This window comes from Ammodytes marinus (assembly GCF_949987685.1).
Source record: "Ammodytes marinus genome assembly, chromosome: 10".
NCBI classification, from domain to species: Eukaryota; Metazoa; Chordata; class Actinopteri; order Uranoscopiformes; family Ammodytidae; genus Ammodytes; species Ammodytes marinus.
The window spans coordinates 6,244,507-6,263,608 of record NC_137214.1 but is presented as its reverse complement, the minus strand read 5'-3'; the positions used below and the strand labels follow the sequence as shown (position 1 = coordinate 6,263,608).

General features: G+C 44.7%; 1 protein-coding gene across 2 annotated transcripts in view; it reads right to left on the bottom strand.

Moving 5' to 3' along the window:
- Positions 1-989: 989 nt before the first annotated feature.
- The window catches only part of n4bp3 (NEDD4 binding protein 3), a 28,687-nt gene continuing 10,574 nt past the window's right edge, over positions 990-19,102 (bottom strand). For both annotated transcript variants that reach the window (XM_080035364.1, XM_080035365.1), the window contains exons 2-10: positions 10,167-10,456; positions 9,881-10,040; positions 8,637-8,849; positions 8,243-8,364; positions 7,902-8,088; positions 6,991-7,083; positions 6,394-6,648; positions 3,614-3,872; positions 990-2,850 (exon numbers count right to left, since the gene is read on the bottom strand). In XM_080035364.1, coding sequence (XP_079891490.1) covers positions 2,489-2,850; positions 3,614-3,872; positions 6,394-6,648; positions 6,991-7,083; positions 7,902-8,088; positions 8,243-8,364; positions 8,637-8,849; positions 9,881-10,040; positions 10,167-10,420 — 1,905 coding nt within the window. In that variant the 5' untranslated portion in view covers positions 10,421-10,456 and the 3' untranslated portion in view covers positions 990-2,488. The remainder of the gene's footprint in view (positions 2,851-3,613; positions 3,873-6,393; positions 6,649-6,990; positions 7,084-7,901; positions 8,089-8,242; positions 8,365-8,636; positions 8,850-9,880; positions 10,041-10,166; positions 10,457-19,102) is intronic.

Sequence of the window (19,102 nt, the reverse complement as noted above, 5' to 3'; positions counted from 1 at the left end):
CAAACCCTCCTACAGACTGCATAACGTGTGAGGTAAGAATCTTTCTCATCCCACTTCAAGTGAACCACTCACGGAGCTGTGCAGTTATATTAAGCCCCAGTTTACATAATGTTCTAAATGCCAAGGTAAGGGCCTTGTGAGTCAGCCACAGCTCATAACTATTCGGATTACGACCCAGCATAAATAAAAAAAATGCATTTCGGAGTTGCATCTGCTTTTCACACCATCTATGTAGATTTTTTTTTTTATCTTATTTATGCATACCCATAAACATAACACTTAGGAATAATAAAAAAAATGAGAAGCAGCCAAGTGTTGAGCTTTTTATCCATGCCAAGATATGCTTTGTACAACATTTTTCATCAAATTTGACATTTCCATAGGCGAGCTTAATTTCTTGAGCAAACGGGACCCACCTATATTTTCATCTGAGCCGACTTCCCACCTCTGTGCTGTCTGTACTGGCAGGAGATGGTATGTGTGTGTGAGCCCTGGCTGGGTTAGAGCAAGGGAGGAGGGCCTTATAGGGGAGAGGCTGAGATAAGGATTGAAGGCTAAATCTCTAAAAGCCACATTAGTCCCCGGAGCCTCCACACCGCCCAGTTCATTCTGCCATAAAAAGCATCTGTCCTTGGGGTTTTTATTGGTACGCTCTGGGGAGAATGTCCAGGGCCAAATCTGAACAGACAGTTTTTTTTTCTGAGCCCTCAGGGTGGGTGAATGCCATCAGCTATACAGCGCACATTTTGACCAGGGATTTCCGGTGAGTTTCATTTCGGACAGCGCTGGACAGGAAATCCCCATTAAAAAGCATTTTGCTGCCCTCAAATTTACAAATTGAAAAGAGTGACATCTGGGCAAGCACGGACTAAACTTGTACTACGGACCATCCATTGTGTCCTGATTAAAGTCATATTAAAAAGTTATGACAACAATTCATAAATGTTTATTACGAATCCAAAGCAAACATATATATATATATTTGTACTGTACAGTTTTAAATCCAGTAAATAGACAAGGGGTCACAGTATGTTGAAAGGTCAATCGATAGGCTGGCTTTTGAAATATTCATACATTAACAGTAAACAGTTCAAGAGAGCAACTCCACCATGGTCATGCATTTTGATGTTTTTTTTGGCTGGGGATTTTTTGCAACACATTGCACCAATAAGCAAGGGCTTGTCATGTGTCACATCATGACCTATTGATGCGCTTTCATGAAAAGAGGCGAAAACATGGCTGTTTAAGACAACAGTGTGCTTGGTAAACAGACACAATTATTACAATATGTACAAATATATAGATCTCTCCATGACAGGAGCTTGGAACTGACAAAAAAAAAGTCCGCAAATTGCTGAAATAGGGTGCACTGTTATGGCACTTGGCAACACATACGTTTAATCCTACATACTTAACCCACATAATGCAGCTCAGGTGAACCCTATGCACTGAGTGAACAGGTGCTGATACATGAGACGGAGCCACACTAAGTCCCTTTAAATCCTTGGGTTATACTGTCAAGACTCTTGAGCAGTCCAAACCAAAAGTAACTATCGAATACACACAGAATAGTTAAGGTATATTTACTGATTTACAGTATGACAGATTGACAGTGTGATAGGTGCTTGGCTGTATTTTCATACTATTGATTTGACACTATAGTCTTCTTTGAAGGATTGATGAGGCACGGACAGTGTTTTTTCTGTGTATTGGAGCGCTCTGTAGGAGGTTATTGGTCCAGTGTTTTCAGGATAAGGGCATTGGACAATCATTAAGGGTGAACTGAAAATGGCTAAAGGACAAGAACCTATGGAAGCCTATTTTTGCCAGGAAAATAAGTACACATGAATGAAATGTTATGCATGCTAAAAGTGACTCACTTCAATTGTTTGCCTTATTATTACGTTTTTGGTCTTGACAAACCCTGCGTTCCAAATCTCATACTGATTGTAAAAATGATGTTCTTAACATGCAGTTATGCTACAATTATTTTGGGACATTGCTTTTATATCCGTTGCATCGCTAGTTGTTTTCGCTCTGAGGCTCTGTCGATGAGGTGCAACTTTCACTGTGCAGTGCATTTTGGGCATACTGATTCCCACACTAAAAATGACCACCGGTTGTAGTATGGCATCCGGGTATTTTTCAGCATGCTGCATCTGATCACATGTATTGGGACATCCTAAATATTTTTCTAACATACTAAATAGCAGGGAAGTATGGGGATTGGAACGCAGCCTCCGTTTGAATGAATAGATCCAAAGTTGAATTTTTGACTAAGGTCAAAACTTTGCTTCAAAAATGTCTTGTTGGAATTCCAACAAATGTGACTTATATCCTAATTTTGACTTACCATTTCATAATTCAACTCATTACTCAATTCAAATCATTTGAACAAACTCAGTCTATTAGTTTACCTTTCCCTGGCAGACACGGCCTACTCTACTACAGGGATACAAAAACAGTTTGCATTGCAAAGAAGTTCTATTCAAATTTCAGACGACTCAATCCTCTCTATCCACGGCAGCCCAGAGGAAGGTGTGTCCTCTTCAGCCTCTCTCTCACTCCTCAGCTCTGGCACTTCTCTCTCCATTGTCCCATCATCCCTTCCTCCTGCTGCTGGCTCTCTTGTGGCTCTCAGCCCGTGCACTTCCCTCTCCAGTGCTTGGTTGCGGTGGTACATCTCTATGTAGCTGGCCTGCAGCTCCTTCTGGTAGCGGATGACCTTGTCCTTCTCTGTCTGCCAGGTCTGCCTCTCCTCCTGGAAGGCTGTGGCCTGGGCCTCGCTCTGGCGCCGCTCCAGCAGCAGCTCCGCGCGCAGACGCTCCTCTGTGGGGCCTCCACACACTCCTGCAACACACAGAGAGGTTTACACACAGGCTTCAACTAACAGTACAGCAGAAATATAGTGAAACGCTGCTTCTAAGTGTGCAGAGAACTCCTGACTCCTCACGCCTGGTTATGGAAATAACCTACTTTTGGTTCCAAGCATGTGAACATCATAACTCAAAATAACTGAGACAAGCCCCTGCAGTGTTGATAAGAAACCCTGTTGCCACAGTCATATTGAGATATTAAACAGACATCTATGCATAGCATATAATTATCTTGCTTTTTTACCTTTAACCCCCCAATTTTTCCATGCAAGTCAGCTTGGTATGTGGAGGTTCAAGTAGGTTTGAAATACTACTTATTGCAACAGTGTTGCAACAAGATATTGTCGATCTAGTAGTTGGTTTTATGTTTAATCCTAAAACTTGCTTTTGGTTAAATTTGTCTTTGCTTGTGGCGCCATAGCATGACTCAGGACGCTTTCACATCTGCCATGTTTGTTCAATAGGAACAAACTCTGGTTGGTTTCCACCTTTGCTGACCAAACCAAAGTACTGAGGCCTTGTTGAAGAGGTGGTCTCAGTACCCTCTCCGTTTGCGGTGAGAACGTGACCGGACTGAGTCCGGGCCAACTGCAGGAAGCTTGAGTAACAAGCTGCCACAGCCAGCTATGGGATGAGGAAAACTATCTACTGTCTGTAGTTTCTTTCTATAAAGTCTGACCAATTGAAAAGCGGTTTGGAAATGCAGACAGATAACAGGCAGACACATAACACTATACCTGCAGCCCCCGACGAAGGACATTCTTCATTTCCTTTCCTGTCCTCCTGTGTGGTGTGAGAGTGGTGCCTGCGGGGCTGTGTCCCCTGCACCAGCAGCTTTAATGTGTCTATCTGACTGTCCCTGGTCCTGAGCTCCGTGTGGGTCTCCCTCAGCTGGGTCTTCACCTGGAACAGCTCACTCAGTTTCTGGGTCACCTCCGCCTGGGAGGCCCTCAGCTGCTGCTTCAACAAGGAGATCTCCCCAGACTTCTGACAAACCTGAGAGATAGAGTAATGGGGGAAAATAAGGCAGAGGATAAACATAAGCCCCTTTTACACAGAGATTGCGGCATATTGACGGAACAACATCACTCCAATATGCCGGCTTTTCTTGCTTCTGTGTTATTTACACAGAACCAAGCAACGCCGGCCTGCTGGCGCATCAGTAGCCCTTTTACACAGCGCTCCGGAATGAAAGAGGTGCTTGTAAACAGCGTCAGGTGTGACGTAAACATTTAGCGCCGCGCCTGTCAGCTGCTTTACAACAACACTGGCCGGTGAATTGAGAGCAGAAGTGCTGGAGCTTGCAGTAAGAGGGCCGTATTTTACTGTCCCCACGATGTGCCAGTTGATCTCGCTACGCGCTGAGTCCAACATCACTGGGACAGTTAACCAAACTGACTAAATCAATCCGACCGCTTCACCTCTGTGTGTGTGTGTGTGTGTGTGTGTGTGTGTGTGTGTGTGTGTGTGTGTGTGTGTGTGTGTGACAGGTTGGTTGTGAGCGAGTCTCTTTGTGAGGGCAGCGATCTGCCAATCAGACAGAAATAAAGTGTGGATATACGCTCAGACTTAGGATAATAATAGCGGCGGCGGAATGTGTTAGCAAAACAGTAGCTCTGTGGCTAACAGCTGAGCCGGAGCCTTCAGTCAGCTGAAGCAGACAGTCTAGCGGGGCGAGCAGACTATTCCCCCGTTACTAGGTCGACCTTCAAGCTGAACAAGAGCCCTCCGCTGCGCGTCGGGCTCCTGCTTCAGCTTGTCGGTCTTTATTTCTAGCAAGTGACCCGTTCGCTATACTTTATCCCTTACTTAGCCTAGCTTTCCCATTGTACAACTTCTCCTGGGCAGAAATAGACTCATACACTCTGCAAAATGAAGCGCGGGGGTTTGGATTGAGCAACGGACCTTATGATCAGATAGATTATACACCGTTCCTTTTATTTGGTGATTTTTACGGGACATCAGGCCGCCGTGGTTAATGTTAAACACACGTCCTTCAACTGCTAACATGGTCGCATGTTTAGAACGTAGACTATGGAACGTCAAACGCCCCCCTGTTCCGCAACAACAAGCTGGAGCATTTAAACAGAGAGGCGGAACTGATTGTGTCGGGAATCTTACTACCCCCCGAGGTAGTAAAATTCCCGGAACGATCACTCGCACCTTTCTTCCCTCGTTCCGCAACTGTCGCATTTACACAGCTGGGGGGAGGGCCGAAAGGCCGGCATATTCCCGGCTTTCACTGGCTGTGTAAAAGGGGCTATAGACTTTCTGCTGACTCTAGGGCCTAATTGGGACCGTTTTAAAACAGGACAAACAAGGAAGGAGTTATCTCCACTCTTCTCTCTAATTGCTGCTATTTAAGGCCAGACACTGCAGGCAGAAACATGTTTCTTTTAAAAGCACTGGTCAATTTAGAGATTTTTGTCTATTTTGCTTCCATAACATGTCTTATTCCATAACAGTATAAATAAAAGGTCCAACATGTACATTTAGGTGTATGTTTGTGTCTGTATAGTTCTCATATACAACCATCTTTAACAGCTCAATGAAAAAAAAAGAGCTTTAATGAACTCAACATTTGTTGTTCTATACTTTGAACCAAAGATCTCCCTTCTATATCACTTATCAACTAACTCTTGTGAACGTTATTTTACGAAGGATTTGTTCATATGTTGTTGATGATTTAATCTACGATACATTTAGTTATTTAAAACATGCCGAAAATGCATTTTTAAGACCTGGCACCTTGGATTTATAAAATGAAAAAGGGCTGTATCAAAACTTCAGACACAAATGAGCCAACATGCCTAGGCTCTTTAAACTGACAGAGCCTAGGCTGTGTATACTATTAACCCTGGATTTTTTTCAGTACACACACACACACACACACATACACACACACTGATTATGACCAAAAGTGATTTTGACATCCAGCTTTTCACACACACACACACACACACACACACACACACACACACGCACACACGCACACACGGCAAATATTGCCACGGATATCTTTAGACGGCAGGTGAGTGAGGGGGCGCTCCTCAAGGGGAGATAAGCCCGATCAATAAGAAACTGGAGGAAACGATAAGGCTGGAGTGAGGGGAACAACACATGTTACAACAACATTCGTCAACAAGACAATAGTCCAGATTGTGCCAGTGTGTTTCTGACAGAATGCGTCTATTTCCGTGTGCGCTCTGAAGCCGGTGACATTTAGAGACAATGGTCACACACACACACACACACACACACACACACACACACACACACACACACACACACACACACACACACACACACACACACACACACACACACACACACACACACACACACACACACACACACACACACACACGCACACACCCCTCCCCCCCCCCCCCCCCACACACACACAGATATTCACTGATTATGACCAAAAGTGATTTGGACATCCAGCTTTTCTCCAGAATGGCTGACAACACCTTTACGTGCTTTTTCTAAAGTATCGTTGCAGCCAGGCCCCTACCTCCCACTGCGTGTCCTCCAGGGTGGGGCTGCTCCTCTTGGCTGCTATGGCTCCAGCCTCCTGGCTCCGGTCCCTCCTCAGTGCCTCCAGCTCCCCCTGCAGCCGGCTCTTCTCCTGCTGGGCCTTGAACAGCTGGAGCTGCAGGCTGCGCCCCGACCGCTGGGCATGCTGGGTAACCTGACGCAGCTTAGCGGTGTACAGGCACTTCAGCTCGTCCACCTCGTTCTCCCACAGACGCTGTTTCCCTTCAAACACCTGCAGGCGGAGAGAGAGAGAGAGAGAGAGAGAGAGAGAGAGAGAGAGAGAGAGAGTACATGGTGGGTCAGACTTCAGGCAGACAGACAGACAGGCAGATAGTCAGGCAGACCGACAGACAGACAGACAGGCAGACAGACAGACAGGCAGGCAGACCGACAGACAGACAGGCAGACAGACAGACAGGCAGGCAGACAGACAGACAGGCAGGCAGGCAGGCAGACAGACAGACAGACAGACAGGCAGACAGGCAGATGGTCAGGCAGACAGACAAGCAGGCAGACAGGTGGGGAGATAAAGAGATTGATGGTTGTAGAACAGATAGAATACAATGAGATTGACCTGAGCGATGGCGCCCTCACTCTCGTCCAGGTTCCTCTTCATCTGTCTCAGCTCGTGCTCCTTCTCCACCAGGCGCTCCTCCAGGTCACGCACCTTGAAAGGACCACACACACCACTCAGCAATCTGTATGTATATCTATCTATCTATCTATCTATCTATCTATCTATCTATCTATCTATCTATCTATCTATCTATCTATCTATCTATCTATCTATCTATCTATCTATCTATCTATCTATCTATCTATCTATCTATCTATCTATCTATCTATCTATCTATCTATCTATCTATCTATCTATCTATCTATCCATCCATCCATCCATCCATCCATCCATCCATCCATCCATCCATCCATCCATCCATCCATCCATCCATCCATCCATCCATCCATCCATCCATCCATCCATCCATCCATCCATGCCTCCCTCCCTCCCTCCCTCCATCTGTGAGGGAATTTTGGGTCTTTATTTGTAATATTAATGGGAAAGATTAATAGTTCATATACGCCTATCTTGTGTGCCTGTCTCACAGACTCTAGGTCAGCCTTGGAGCCTGTTAGGAGACACTTAGGTCAGTTGTATAGATAAAGTCTCATCTCCTTCTACTCCAGAATGTTATGGTTCACTGTGTTCAGCTATGAACCAAAACATTGGTACGCTTGGTGCCCGAGCCGGGGAGGGGTTAGAGATAGCGCGAGGTTAATACACAGCTCTAAGCATGTGTCTGGCAGAATTGAAGTGCACGTCACGAGAGTTGCAGTCCGGTTCTCCTTGGCCAAGTCTGTAATAAATATTGCTTCATAATTCATCCAAGTCTCCTGAAATATTCTTCTACCTGAGTTGACCTCCAACCTTAACAGAACTTCCTTCACACCATCCATCCATCCATCCATCCATCCTCCTTAACTCACCACATCCTCCACAGACAGGGAGATGGTCCACTCATATGGAGGCGGGGCCTCCCCTCCATAAGGAGCCAGTCTGTTCAGTGTAGCCATGCTCCGACAGGCCATCTCCCCTATGGCCACGCCCCCTGAGCCTGCTGCCCTCTGGGTGCGGTCTAGGGAGCCGATGGTGTTGATGTGGCCCATAGATGCACTAGAGTAAAACAATAAGAAAAGACCACAGAAAGCCATTATAATCTCTTCCATTATGACTTCCCACACAGTAGTTTACTATAAAAAGAAATAAAGAGAACAATGCTTTCTTTTGAATAGAAAGTGGAGCTGAGACAATGAGTGTGTATCCAGACCTGATGTGAGCCAGGTGTGGGCGGAAGGGGGGCCGGTAAGGCGGAAGGCTGTTCATGGAGTTATGACCCGAATCTGACAAGTTATCCTCCTCCTGGCTGGTCCCACGCACAGAGCAAAGGGCCTACACACACGTCAGAAGTATGCAGTTATTCATCAGTGGAGCATAAATAGGCTGAGAAAAGATTCAATTTTAGTCACTCACAAATAATAATTTGCTTGCAGCCATTTCTACATCGCTGTCTAAATGTTTCAATGGTTTGGCTCTTTTTTTATCAGCTTGTTGTGTATTTGATGTATCTGCATTGTACATTGTGTTGTTGTTTTTTGCAATGATCTCTGGAGTATAGCTAAAGGTTGAATGGTTGAACTGATGATGTGTGGAGGTGTATATACCTTGTTACCGCCGGACGTGGGAGCTGCGTGACGGGAGGGTGAGGAAGAGGAGGAAGAGGTGGAGACGGCTTTGGGGACATGGGCGTAGGACCTGGTCAGCCCGTTGGACAGGCCCAGGTCCAGCTCCTCAGACTTGGAAGACGGATAGAGGTTTTGCATGGAGCAGAAGTTCTTAGGGGTGACAGGCTTAAAGGCAGAAGACCTCAAACGACCCTGGAGAAAAAAAACAACAACGATAAAACGTTCAGGGCACTTTAAGAGTGTGGAAAAATAAAGTACTGTAGCTGAGTAATAAGGCTGGAGGGGGAAATAAGGGCATTACTCACTTTAAAAAGGGGGGGCCGGGCTTTGGAACATAAATCACAAACGTTTTCTATTCAATCGATACTGTGCCAAGCGCAGTTTTCTTAGCATTGATCAATTCGTGGCAAAAAAAAAAAAAAGGTGGGATTTGATTGCTGCAATAAATTCCCGAAACACAGAGAGTGGCACCTTCTGAATCTATTGCCGGCGAGCTGGAAGCGACGTGAGGTTGATTTATGCCGCTAACAGGCCATGGGGGTTGTTGAATCACACGGCCAGAGATGTATCAATGTGACGCAGATCAATTAAACACAGCCCCCCCGGCAGCCGTTCGCTGGCTGTTCATCATTTATAAAGTAAAAAGGACTCAATTGTAGGCCATTCATTTGCGTGTGTCCCTGGATCTGTGAATGAGGTTGGGTCCTCCTCATACCTGCTGCAACTACTTATAAGAAAGCTTCCCTAAGCCAAATCAAGGTATTTTTATTTAATTAAAGGTCACCTTTTATGCAAAATGCTTGTTTTCATGTTTGTTTTAACATTAATATGGGTCTCTGGTGTGACTAGGGACTCCCAAAGTATGAGAAAAAAAAGCAACCCTCTCTCTTTTTCTCCACCTCCAAAAACCCCAGTCAGATTTCTAAAGGGAGAAGCCACGCCCCCTCGATACCAAACTGACTTCTGACTACCAACAGCTGTGAAAAGCACACCCCAATCAGTGCAGACTGGGTTTTTTGGAAGGCGGGGCTTAAAGAGACAGTGTCAGACAAAGGCTGAAAAGAGGAGATTTAGCAATGGCACGGTGAGCAATATAAAGATTTCTTTGGAAACATTTGGAATCTGGAAATTTGTATAATATGTTTCTTCTTTCTTTTAAAAGAAGTTTGATGTTCTGATGCAAACCATGCCACAAAAAATACAATAAAAAGAACAACATTCACCTTTGCGTACTTGCCACCACTTGGCAGTGAGTTCTTGGTCAGATCTACCTCTGTGCCGTCCTTATGGTAGACCTTAGCGTATAGGTTCTCCTCCTCGCGGCCGCTGGCGGAGCTGAGGCCAGAGATAATGTCCTTCTTGCCACCACCCTTAGGCCCTTTTCTGTTTAGAAGCACAGTATAGGTCAGCTGAGGCCAAGTCCTGGCATGTTTTATGAGTACCTCTTGCAGACTCTTTTCCCTTTTAAAATTGCAGCATTATGGAATGTCTTTAGTAAGCAGCACTAACCTGGTGATGTTGAGGTAGTTGAGTAGCTCTCTTTGGGTGAAGCCTTTCTTCAGGAGGCCGTTGGTGTGTTTGGGTCTGACCTGGGGCACTGCGCGGTTGCCTTTAGCCGGAGACGCGTCAGGCCTCTCCACCAGGCTGCCTACACTTCCCATGCTGCACCGGGAGGAGGAGAGGCTCGGGGCGGGGAAAGGGCTCCGGGAGTTTTTGCTGCTGGGGCCACGGGTCAGAGGAAGAGTCTGGACTGAGGTTGCCATTGGTTACAGCTGGGCTCTGTGGGAGGCTGAGGTGCTCTGGAAAATAAAGGAAGAAACCAAAAATAACCTGAGTGCTCAAAGGAAGATAGAGTGGTTTACCATTAACATGGAGCTGCTAATAATAATAATTGATTGGATTTATATAGCGCTTTATTTCTCTGTGACTCAAAGCGCTTTACAGTGTTCCAGGTTCAATTCGTTCACACACAGTCATACCGGTGGTGGTAAACTACGATGGTAGCAACAGCTGCCCTGGCGCAGACTGACGGAAGCGTGGCTGCCATTCAGCGCCAACGGCCCCTCCGACCACCACCTCAAACATACAGCAATCATACACATTCACACAAGGCAAAGTGGGTGAAGTGTCTTGCCCAAGGACACAACAACCATGACACAGGTGGCCGGGCGGGGATCGAATCGCCAACCCTAGGATCGTTGGCCAACCCGCTTAACCACCTGAGCCACAGTCGCCCCAAAAAGCTGCTGACCAAGATAACCCAAGTTCAACATGCCATACAGGCTTTTTGTTAGGATGTTCCCTGCTTTTTTGCAAATGCTGATTTGAGCACATTCAACGCTCTTAAAAGTCAGGGAAACGTTTTTTTTAAATCTTAAAATTTCTCGTTTACTCAGACCGTCAGTCCAAAAAATCAAGAGCGCTTCCGTTAACCATCATTAAAAACTGAATAAACAAGAACAAGTTTCATTTGAGAGGCTGGACCCAGATAATTAAATAAATTAGAGAGACTAGTTGTCGTTATTGAAAGTACATTTTCTGTGAATTGCCTAATGGTTCCACAATCACTTTAAACTCTAACAACAGAAATTGTGCATGCCCCATGCCAGCCCATCTCTCAGTTAGGTTGCACATTTCTCAGCAGGTATAAAGTTATTGTTATTTCTACATAGCAGCATTCATTTGCTAACTATGACACAAAGTAAAAGCCTTTGGAATCCATTTGCCAAAGTCTGCACAAAACTTAATGACGATCCATCTAAAATAACCCATGGTCTCTGGAGGAGGCGTGACGATCAGCTGTGTTTCTTTGTACGGACAGCTGTCTCTGAGCACAGCTACAACAACTCTGCTTACCACAACATCCCAGCATAGCATAGCATAGCATAGCATAGCATAGCACTGTGTAAAACACAAAACAATGTCTTCACCAACAGGACAAATCCCAAACCACTTTCAAAATGTCTGTTTCAACAATGCAGTTGTTTCAGCATCAGTCTGGACTCACTGACACTCACGTTATCCTTTAGAAATTGACAAATAATAAGAGAGCATGGGATGTTGTTTTTTTCTTTGGTAGAGCAGCATATGTCACATCACAAGCATATGTCAGTGGGTGCAGATCTTGGTAGTAGTAAGTATTCACATCACAATTTATAAAGAAACAACAGTTAAACACATGGGTCAGCAGAGCTGTTATGCTTCAACAAAAATCTGACATTGCTCCTTTGAAATGACACACATAATAGCCAACCCAACTAAATGCTGCGGCAGCTTAATTTTCCTTTCAAATGTCCCGTCTCGTTCAAATCACGTTCATCCAAATGTACCAATAGCACAAGTTGACGGAAACCAAAGCAGTTGCCTTGCCAAGTTATCCTGACACGCCTACCTAAGATCCACAGCATATCTCCTCCCTACAACCCTCCCCGTCATCATTGTTTTTTAAATCCCCCACACATCCCCTCCCTTCCGTCTTTTCAGACAACCTCATTAAGGATAACTATTGATTTCACCTTCTTGACCTTCTCTCTTCCCATGCTTAACCCCCCCCCCCCCCCCCCAGCAGCCATAAAACTCCTAACACACACAAACACGCCACAGCCTATCCCTCTATAAACTGGGCCGGAGGAAGGCAAATTCTCCTTTTGTGCTGCCCCAGCTTATGTGGCATTCACAGAACAGGTTATACCGGATGCTTGTTTTGGGTCCATTATTTACCAATCCTGAATAGACTGCTATAATAACTGCTAACAATTTTTTTTTAAAACCATACCATAAATCCAGAGAGGATTAATAGTTGCAACATTTCTTTCTGTGCTAATGTGTTTCCCTCCCTCATGCATTAAAGGATAATACAACTCACACATAAAGGTTTGTTGTCACAAGATCCAACCTGGGAGCTCACCAATAAGCAAACATACGTGACGTCAAAGGAAAATGTCTATTTGATTATTAATCATATTTCAAAGGTCGCTGTTTGCCATGCTGAAGTATCATCAAACACTTCAACCGGATGAGCATTCAATCCTGTTCCTGCTGGCTCATGCATCAATATATAACAATGGCAGAACTTTATGGAAAATGAAGCAAAAGGATGGATGGATTTCAAGACAGTTTTAGGTATTTTTACTTTAAGGCAATTAATTAAACCTAATATATACTGTATATTTATAAAGGTCACCTAATATGAAAATGGTTCAGGGCCAATCAGAACAGACTGGGTTTTTTGGAAGGTGGGGCTTAAAGAGACAGGCTCTAAAATGGAGCGTTTTAGTCAGAGGCTGAAACGATGAGATTCAGCAATGGCATTGTGAGAAATACGTATAAAAGGTGTTCTGGACACTACACCATGAAAACAGTTTCTAGTAGAAACCCAAAAACAGTTTTAAACAAACCACCTGCAAGGAGGAAAATTAAGCTTTGGGAACTTTTTTCAAGAAAATGTAGCCTACATGATTTGTTGGATAAAACACGGAAAAAATGGTATGGTGGCTGTTCTAGACTGCTCTGGCTTGTGCGTGGCTGCATGCATGGGGGATCAAACCTGGGCTCATCTCAGTTAATGACTGGGCCATCCTCCCGCCTGACACACACGCTATACCTGTAAGCCATTTCTGTCTCCTGCTGTCACATACTACAGTATGTTATGAGCAAAGACACCCACAGTGGCACTTCCTCTTGCTTACAACACAATCCACATGTATCAAGTGCTTTGCACTGCTGGCCTCCACAGTTATAACACTTATGCAAATGGTTCAAATAGGCAGAAGGAGCTGTGCAAAGGCATGCTCCAGCCCACTCCACTCAAGGCTCTCCGCCAGGCTGACATCAAAGCCGCCCAAGCTGCTCATGTTTATATTCATATGGTTCTATTTCCCCCCCCAATGTGAAAACTTTCCACAAAAGCATCCGGCTCCTAATAAGTCAGTATAATACAGGCTGAGGAAAGAAACCTGACAACCAATGGGGGATGAGTATGATCAAGTAAAATGTGACAATCTGTGAACTGAATCTGTGAAATCTGCCCGTCCAAACAGGAAGTATGAACCGGGTCATGATGGATCTGAGTCAGTGCAGGTCAGGCTGAGCGCGTATGTGTCAGACACCACATGAATAAATCATGAGCATTGCCATATACCCAATGGCTGGTTTGCCAAGGACTGACAGTATTTTTAGGTACATTATATTGAGCTCTGTCTTGTATCTGCCAGAGACACGGAGAGGCCAATCGATGGATTCTTGACGGGAAGATGGGGGTGGGAGGGTCAAGGAGGGGGTGGGCAGGTGAGGCAAAGCAATTCCTTTTGGGTGGACAGGAGGATGGTGGAAATCCTTTTAGGTTTCAACCACAAATCTTTGCAGGACCTGAAGATATCTTGCATCCAGTTGTTTTCCATAATTGCCTTGTAGTTTATGGGCCCCAAGTAAACCGGGAGACAGAGGAGATTTACAGCCCCAAGCCCTGACTAATCAAGGAGGCCCTGAAACGCAACACACCTCCTTAAATCACACACACGGACGCGCACACACACACACACACACACACACACACACACACACACACACACACGGATCAAAGAGGCGATTCCTACCAGCCGTGCGCAGTTACAGTCTAATTGAAAAGTGCTCTGTTCTTGATTTATGTTTCCTCCTTCAAAGCAGACAGGGGCTTTGGTATTTGGAAAGCTGCGAACTTTGATCAAACCTCAAAATGTTCAACATCAGCATATCAAAGTGATGCAGAGCGGATGTAACTCTCTGTCTCTTATGATGCTCCAAACCTGATTCTTCTTTGCACATTTCTCGTGACCTCCTTGCAAAAGTTGAATGCTGTAAACTGTATCTCTAGAGATAAATTATTGAAATTATTACCTGAATCGAAAGTTTTTTTCCCCCCTGCAGATGTACTCACTATCTGGTTAGCATACCTTGTACACAGAATATTTTCCTCTTGCATTTAACCTATTGAATAAAAAAATTGTCATTTCCTCTTCAGTATTGTATTTTTTGTCAATACAGTTCCCCTTCTAGCGATCTAGAGCGCTGCATACTAAAGAGGATAGATGTGTGTGAGCAGGCTGCTGAGAGGTGAGAGTCTCTCAAAGGCTCAGCTTGCAGTGAGTGTATTACAGAGAGGGTTTTTGGCTTGAGTTTTTTACCCCGGATAATATCCTCCTAACTCATCTGGAAAACCATACAACTGCCCACTTCAGTACAACCACAATGATAACAAAAGCCCGTAGCCTTCAAGTGGAGGGGTGTGTGTGTGTGTGTGTGTTTTCAAGGACGCTCTCTCCTAAAATATTGTAATCAGGTGTGTGTGTGCTGTGGTGTAAAAAAAAAGCCTTTCAATGCGATGCCGGAGCGTGAAGAGGCAAAGCCCCGCTCGGGGACATGCAGGTCAACAGAGAGGGACTGTACAGAGAGAGAGAGGAGTGAAGGACGGGGGAGCCAAATTCCAAAGATGCTTCGCGGAACACAAGCTCGGGCTCGTCTGTTTTTTTTATGCACAAAACGCACACTCCCATCATGGACGCTCGCTCAACACAGCCCCCCCCCCCCTCCAAAAAAAGCACACGCAATGCTCCCAGCCTCCAGATCCTGTGCCCTCTTCTCTCCCTTTGATCAAAGGTTGTTTGCGTTTGTGGGGGTATAACTTTGCAGGTTATGCATGTACAACTCCCACACAGCACACACACACACTCTGTTACATTATATAAGCTCTATCGAAGCTGTGCTCACTTGCTCTTCTCACAGCTGTTAGTGGTGTGAAACAAAGTCAAACAAAATCAGCCTTTATTTATTCTGTTCTACAGATGACAGGAGTCTCATATTTAACTCCTACTGTGATAGAATGACAAGCCGTCCTTAACATGACACTTTCTAAAAAAAAAATGACAGGATGTTATGGTGCTTTTTAAATGATAATAAATCCAATATATGTTGAGATATTTCAACCCGGACAAAAGCAGTGGGCCGACGGACAGACCAAGATAAAGTTATCAGTGTGTCCATGCCATTTTTCCAGCCCAGTAAAGCTATGAGAAATGTGCCGGAAAGAAGCCAAAAGACAGCAATCTTAAAGGAATACTCTTCACCCATACGGAACCGGCGTTCTATCATTATAAAGTCACTATTATAATAATGAATGAGGTTTTTCTTCCCTCAGTCTTCCCTTGGCCCAGCTGTCCTGTTAATCCTAACCCTACATTTTTCTTACTGTGATGTCACAGTAAGAAAAATGTAGGGTTAGACAGTGACACTATAAAACACTCTTTCTGCCTTTTCTCAGGCTAGGATGAACCAATTTAAATTGTTTGCACATTTATACTACATAGGATCTCAGAATTCAATACACCTTCATATTCCCACCGGTGAAGTAGGTCTTTAAGCCGATCGGTGAAACTTTTCAACATGTAAAAAAACAAGGACGTCATGATGCCAAACATAAATTGGTGTTCTGGATGAGCCTTTTCTACCACACAGTGCACACTAGATCCAAATGTGAGTTGCATGAGACGCAATGGCATCGTTAATGTGGAGCAAAGCAGCGCTCCACTCTCCGATTGACTATAACATGCTAGCGTTGAAATAATGAGCGAGAGTGTGTGAGAGTGTGTCTCTGGCTGTGGGGCACGACAGCAGCAGCCTTCTAATTGTTAGCAGGTTATTCATTATATGGACGGGAGACAATCAGGCAGACAGACAGGCCTCGTTCCCCTCCACCAGAACCCTGAGGCCCTTTCAGAAGAACCAAAATGTTGAAAAAAGTAGGGACTTGTATGAACTGTGCCTTCTGCTGTTTGCGTCTGAAGGCAGTTTGTGTGTGTCATGTAGCGCCGGCAAATCTGTTTTATATCTGTCAAGACATAAGCCATGCACAAGACAGACAGTGTAAGTGTGCTCTTGATGCCTGGAGCTCAACTGCTTTTGAGGTGAGGTCCTTGTCTTCTGTTGTCTGGATGGGAGAGCACAGAAGGCAGAGAAGGCAGACTTTCTTTTCAAAAGACGGTGTTAAACATGGAGGGAGTCGAGGGACATAACTCACTGGCGGGTTAGATGTGAATGGTGCTAAAGCATGAGGGCAACCAGTGTTCAGTCTCACACACTGTCTCCATTGATGACCAGCACTTGAGCCTTTTCCCAGAGGTCAACAGGGTCACATTTGGTCATGGCGGTGTATATACAGGGCTCTATTGACAGCAACAGACAGTTACGAGCACACACACAGACGTTTTTTTTTTCCTTATTCTGCGAGTTCTGACAAGGGAGAGCTGCCACATTTTAGGGGAACATTGGATCAGCTATAACATTGTACACACTCTGGACTCTTTATCATGAATACAATATTGGGGCTAACTTCTTTGCCGGGCCTAAGGGACTGAGGTTTTTTTGAAGCAATATTTTACTGATAATCCTGCAATATAGTAAGTCTTACAACAAACACAGTTGCTAAAGAGCTTTCTGTACGCATGCAGAGGTGAAAAACAAACCAGCCAATCTGAGTAATTGAAAAACAAGTCGACAATCTGCCAAATATCATTACAGGTGTCGCTTTTCAAACAGTTGCTGCACAATGCTTCAATGCCTATGACCCATGTCATAATCGTATCCTAATGTCTCTGTAGAAAATACATTTTATATTAGTATTTGAATGGGGTTGAGCTGGCTCCTTCACCAAGTGCTGAGTAGTACAGTAGATAGAGGAGACTTGAAAAAATGCTACCAAACTCTCATTAATAATTTCCACCGAGTAGCATCCATAATTACTGACCCCGAAGGGAAAAACTTAAAAAAAAACATATGAGAAACTTAAAAGAAAAGGCTGGCTTAGAGGATGTGCAGTTGCACCCCATTTAATCTTTTATAAGCCCCATAACTCTGCTTAGAAGTCTTTTTACCATCGGGTTCATGGCTGACCTTGTCTCACTCCACCAAAATCAGCTGTCAAGTCTGGCCCTGAGGTGGGTTTCCTCTCTTTGCATGTGTTAGCCTACTGATGCACAGCTTGCCGTGGCCTTCACGTGGCCTGTGCTGACTTGACAGTATTGTACTCCTGCACAGAATGAATTGACTGGCCCAGTGTACAGTAGCAGTGTTGGGGTTTATCTGGGGCTGCACTGGTTGTTTTTCATGGAACCTTATTGAGTTGGATCTGACTGGGTGTTACATAAGACGGCTTCAGTGTGACAAGATGACAATGGGGCAAAATCTTAGCCTCCACATGTATTATTATGAGTGTTGTACATGGGGACATGTATTCAACAACAACTCTGCTGGTTTCCTTTTTCTGATAATACAATGAGTTTGTCTGTTGCGGTGTGAAAAAGGGATCGATAACATAACATCATCCCTAACACTGCTTAGATGAATGCCTGTGTTGATCCCACTGTGAGATTACCTAGTTCAACCTCTATGTGTTTGTGTGTGTGTGTGTGTGATAAAGTGAGATTAGTACCAGCCGCAAAAGGATAAGTACCTGACCTGAAGTGTGGTTTTAAGTGTTGTCCAGTTGCTGCACGCACGCACACACACACACACACACACACACACACACACACACACACACACACACACACACACACACACACACACACACACACACACACACACCAACACACTCAACAGAAATATTTCCTCACCTCACTTCATTGGAATTTTGTGAGAAAGGCAAACAGTTACAATGGCCATGGCTATTTATTTCACCTAATCATCATGAGCCCAGTGTAACTTCTGTGTTTGGTCTCTGTTCACCTTGTTAGCAAAGTAAAGCCTGCACAGTGTTTGCCAACTGCCGCCGCTATCAGCTATTGGACGCAGAGCAGAGAGGTTTTCAAAGTGAAGAATGTAAAGGGAGAGAGAGAGAGCAATGTGCAGGAAAGAAACTTGCATTCCTTACATTTCTCACTGGGTAATTATTAATGTGCCTTCATATAACCCATACAGCACTGATATGGACCCCTGTTTCTCTGCTATACTGGCCCACTGGAACACTTAGGACCTAGGGTTGTTAAGGAGAAACAATGGCCTATATTATCCAAAGCACCTTGGTTCACATGAGAGCTTTGTTGGTAATGTCAGATATTAAATGACTGATAGTTCTACCACATCATTTGAGAAAAGGGAGCCTTGTAATGTTAAACTGAGCTGATAAAGAGAAAAGCAGAGGGCAGGGGGGCAGCTTCTTATTAAATAAATGACAGCAGGGATAGAGGGTAGGTACATGAGCAGATTGTCTTTCTCTCTTTCTCTCTGTGGCTTCATTGTTTCCAGTAAGCAGTTCTTCTGACTACAGCATTAGACAATCGAGTTGGTTCCCCCACACCGACCGTGCACACCTGGGCCAGGTTGACTAAACAGCTCCAGTGAACATACATCCATCCATCCATCCACACACAGCTCTCAGCTTTAGACCACACACTCAGGCAGCACAGACACACACA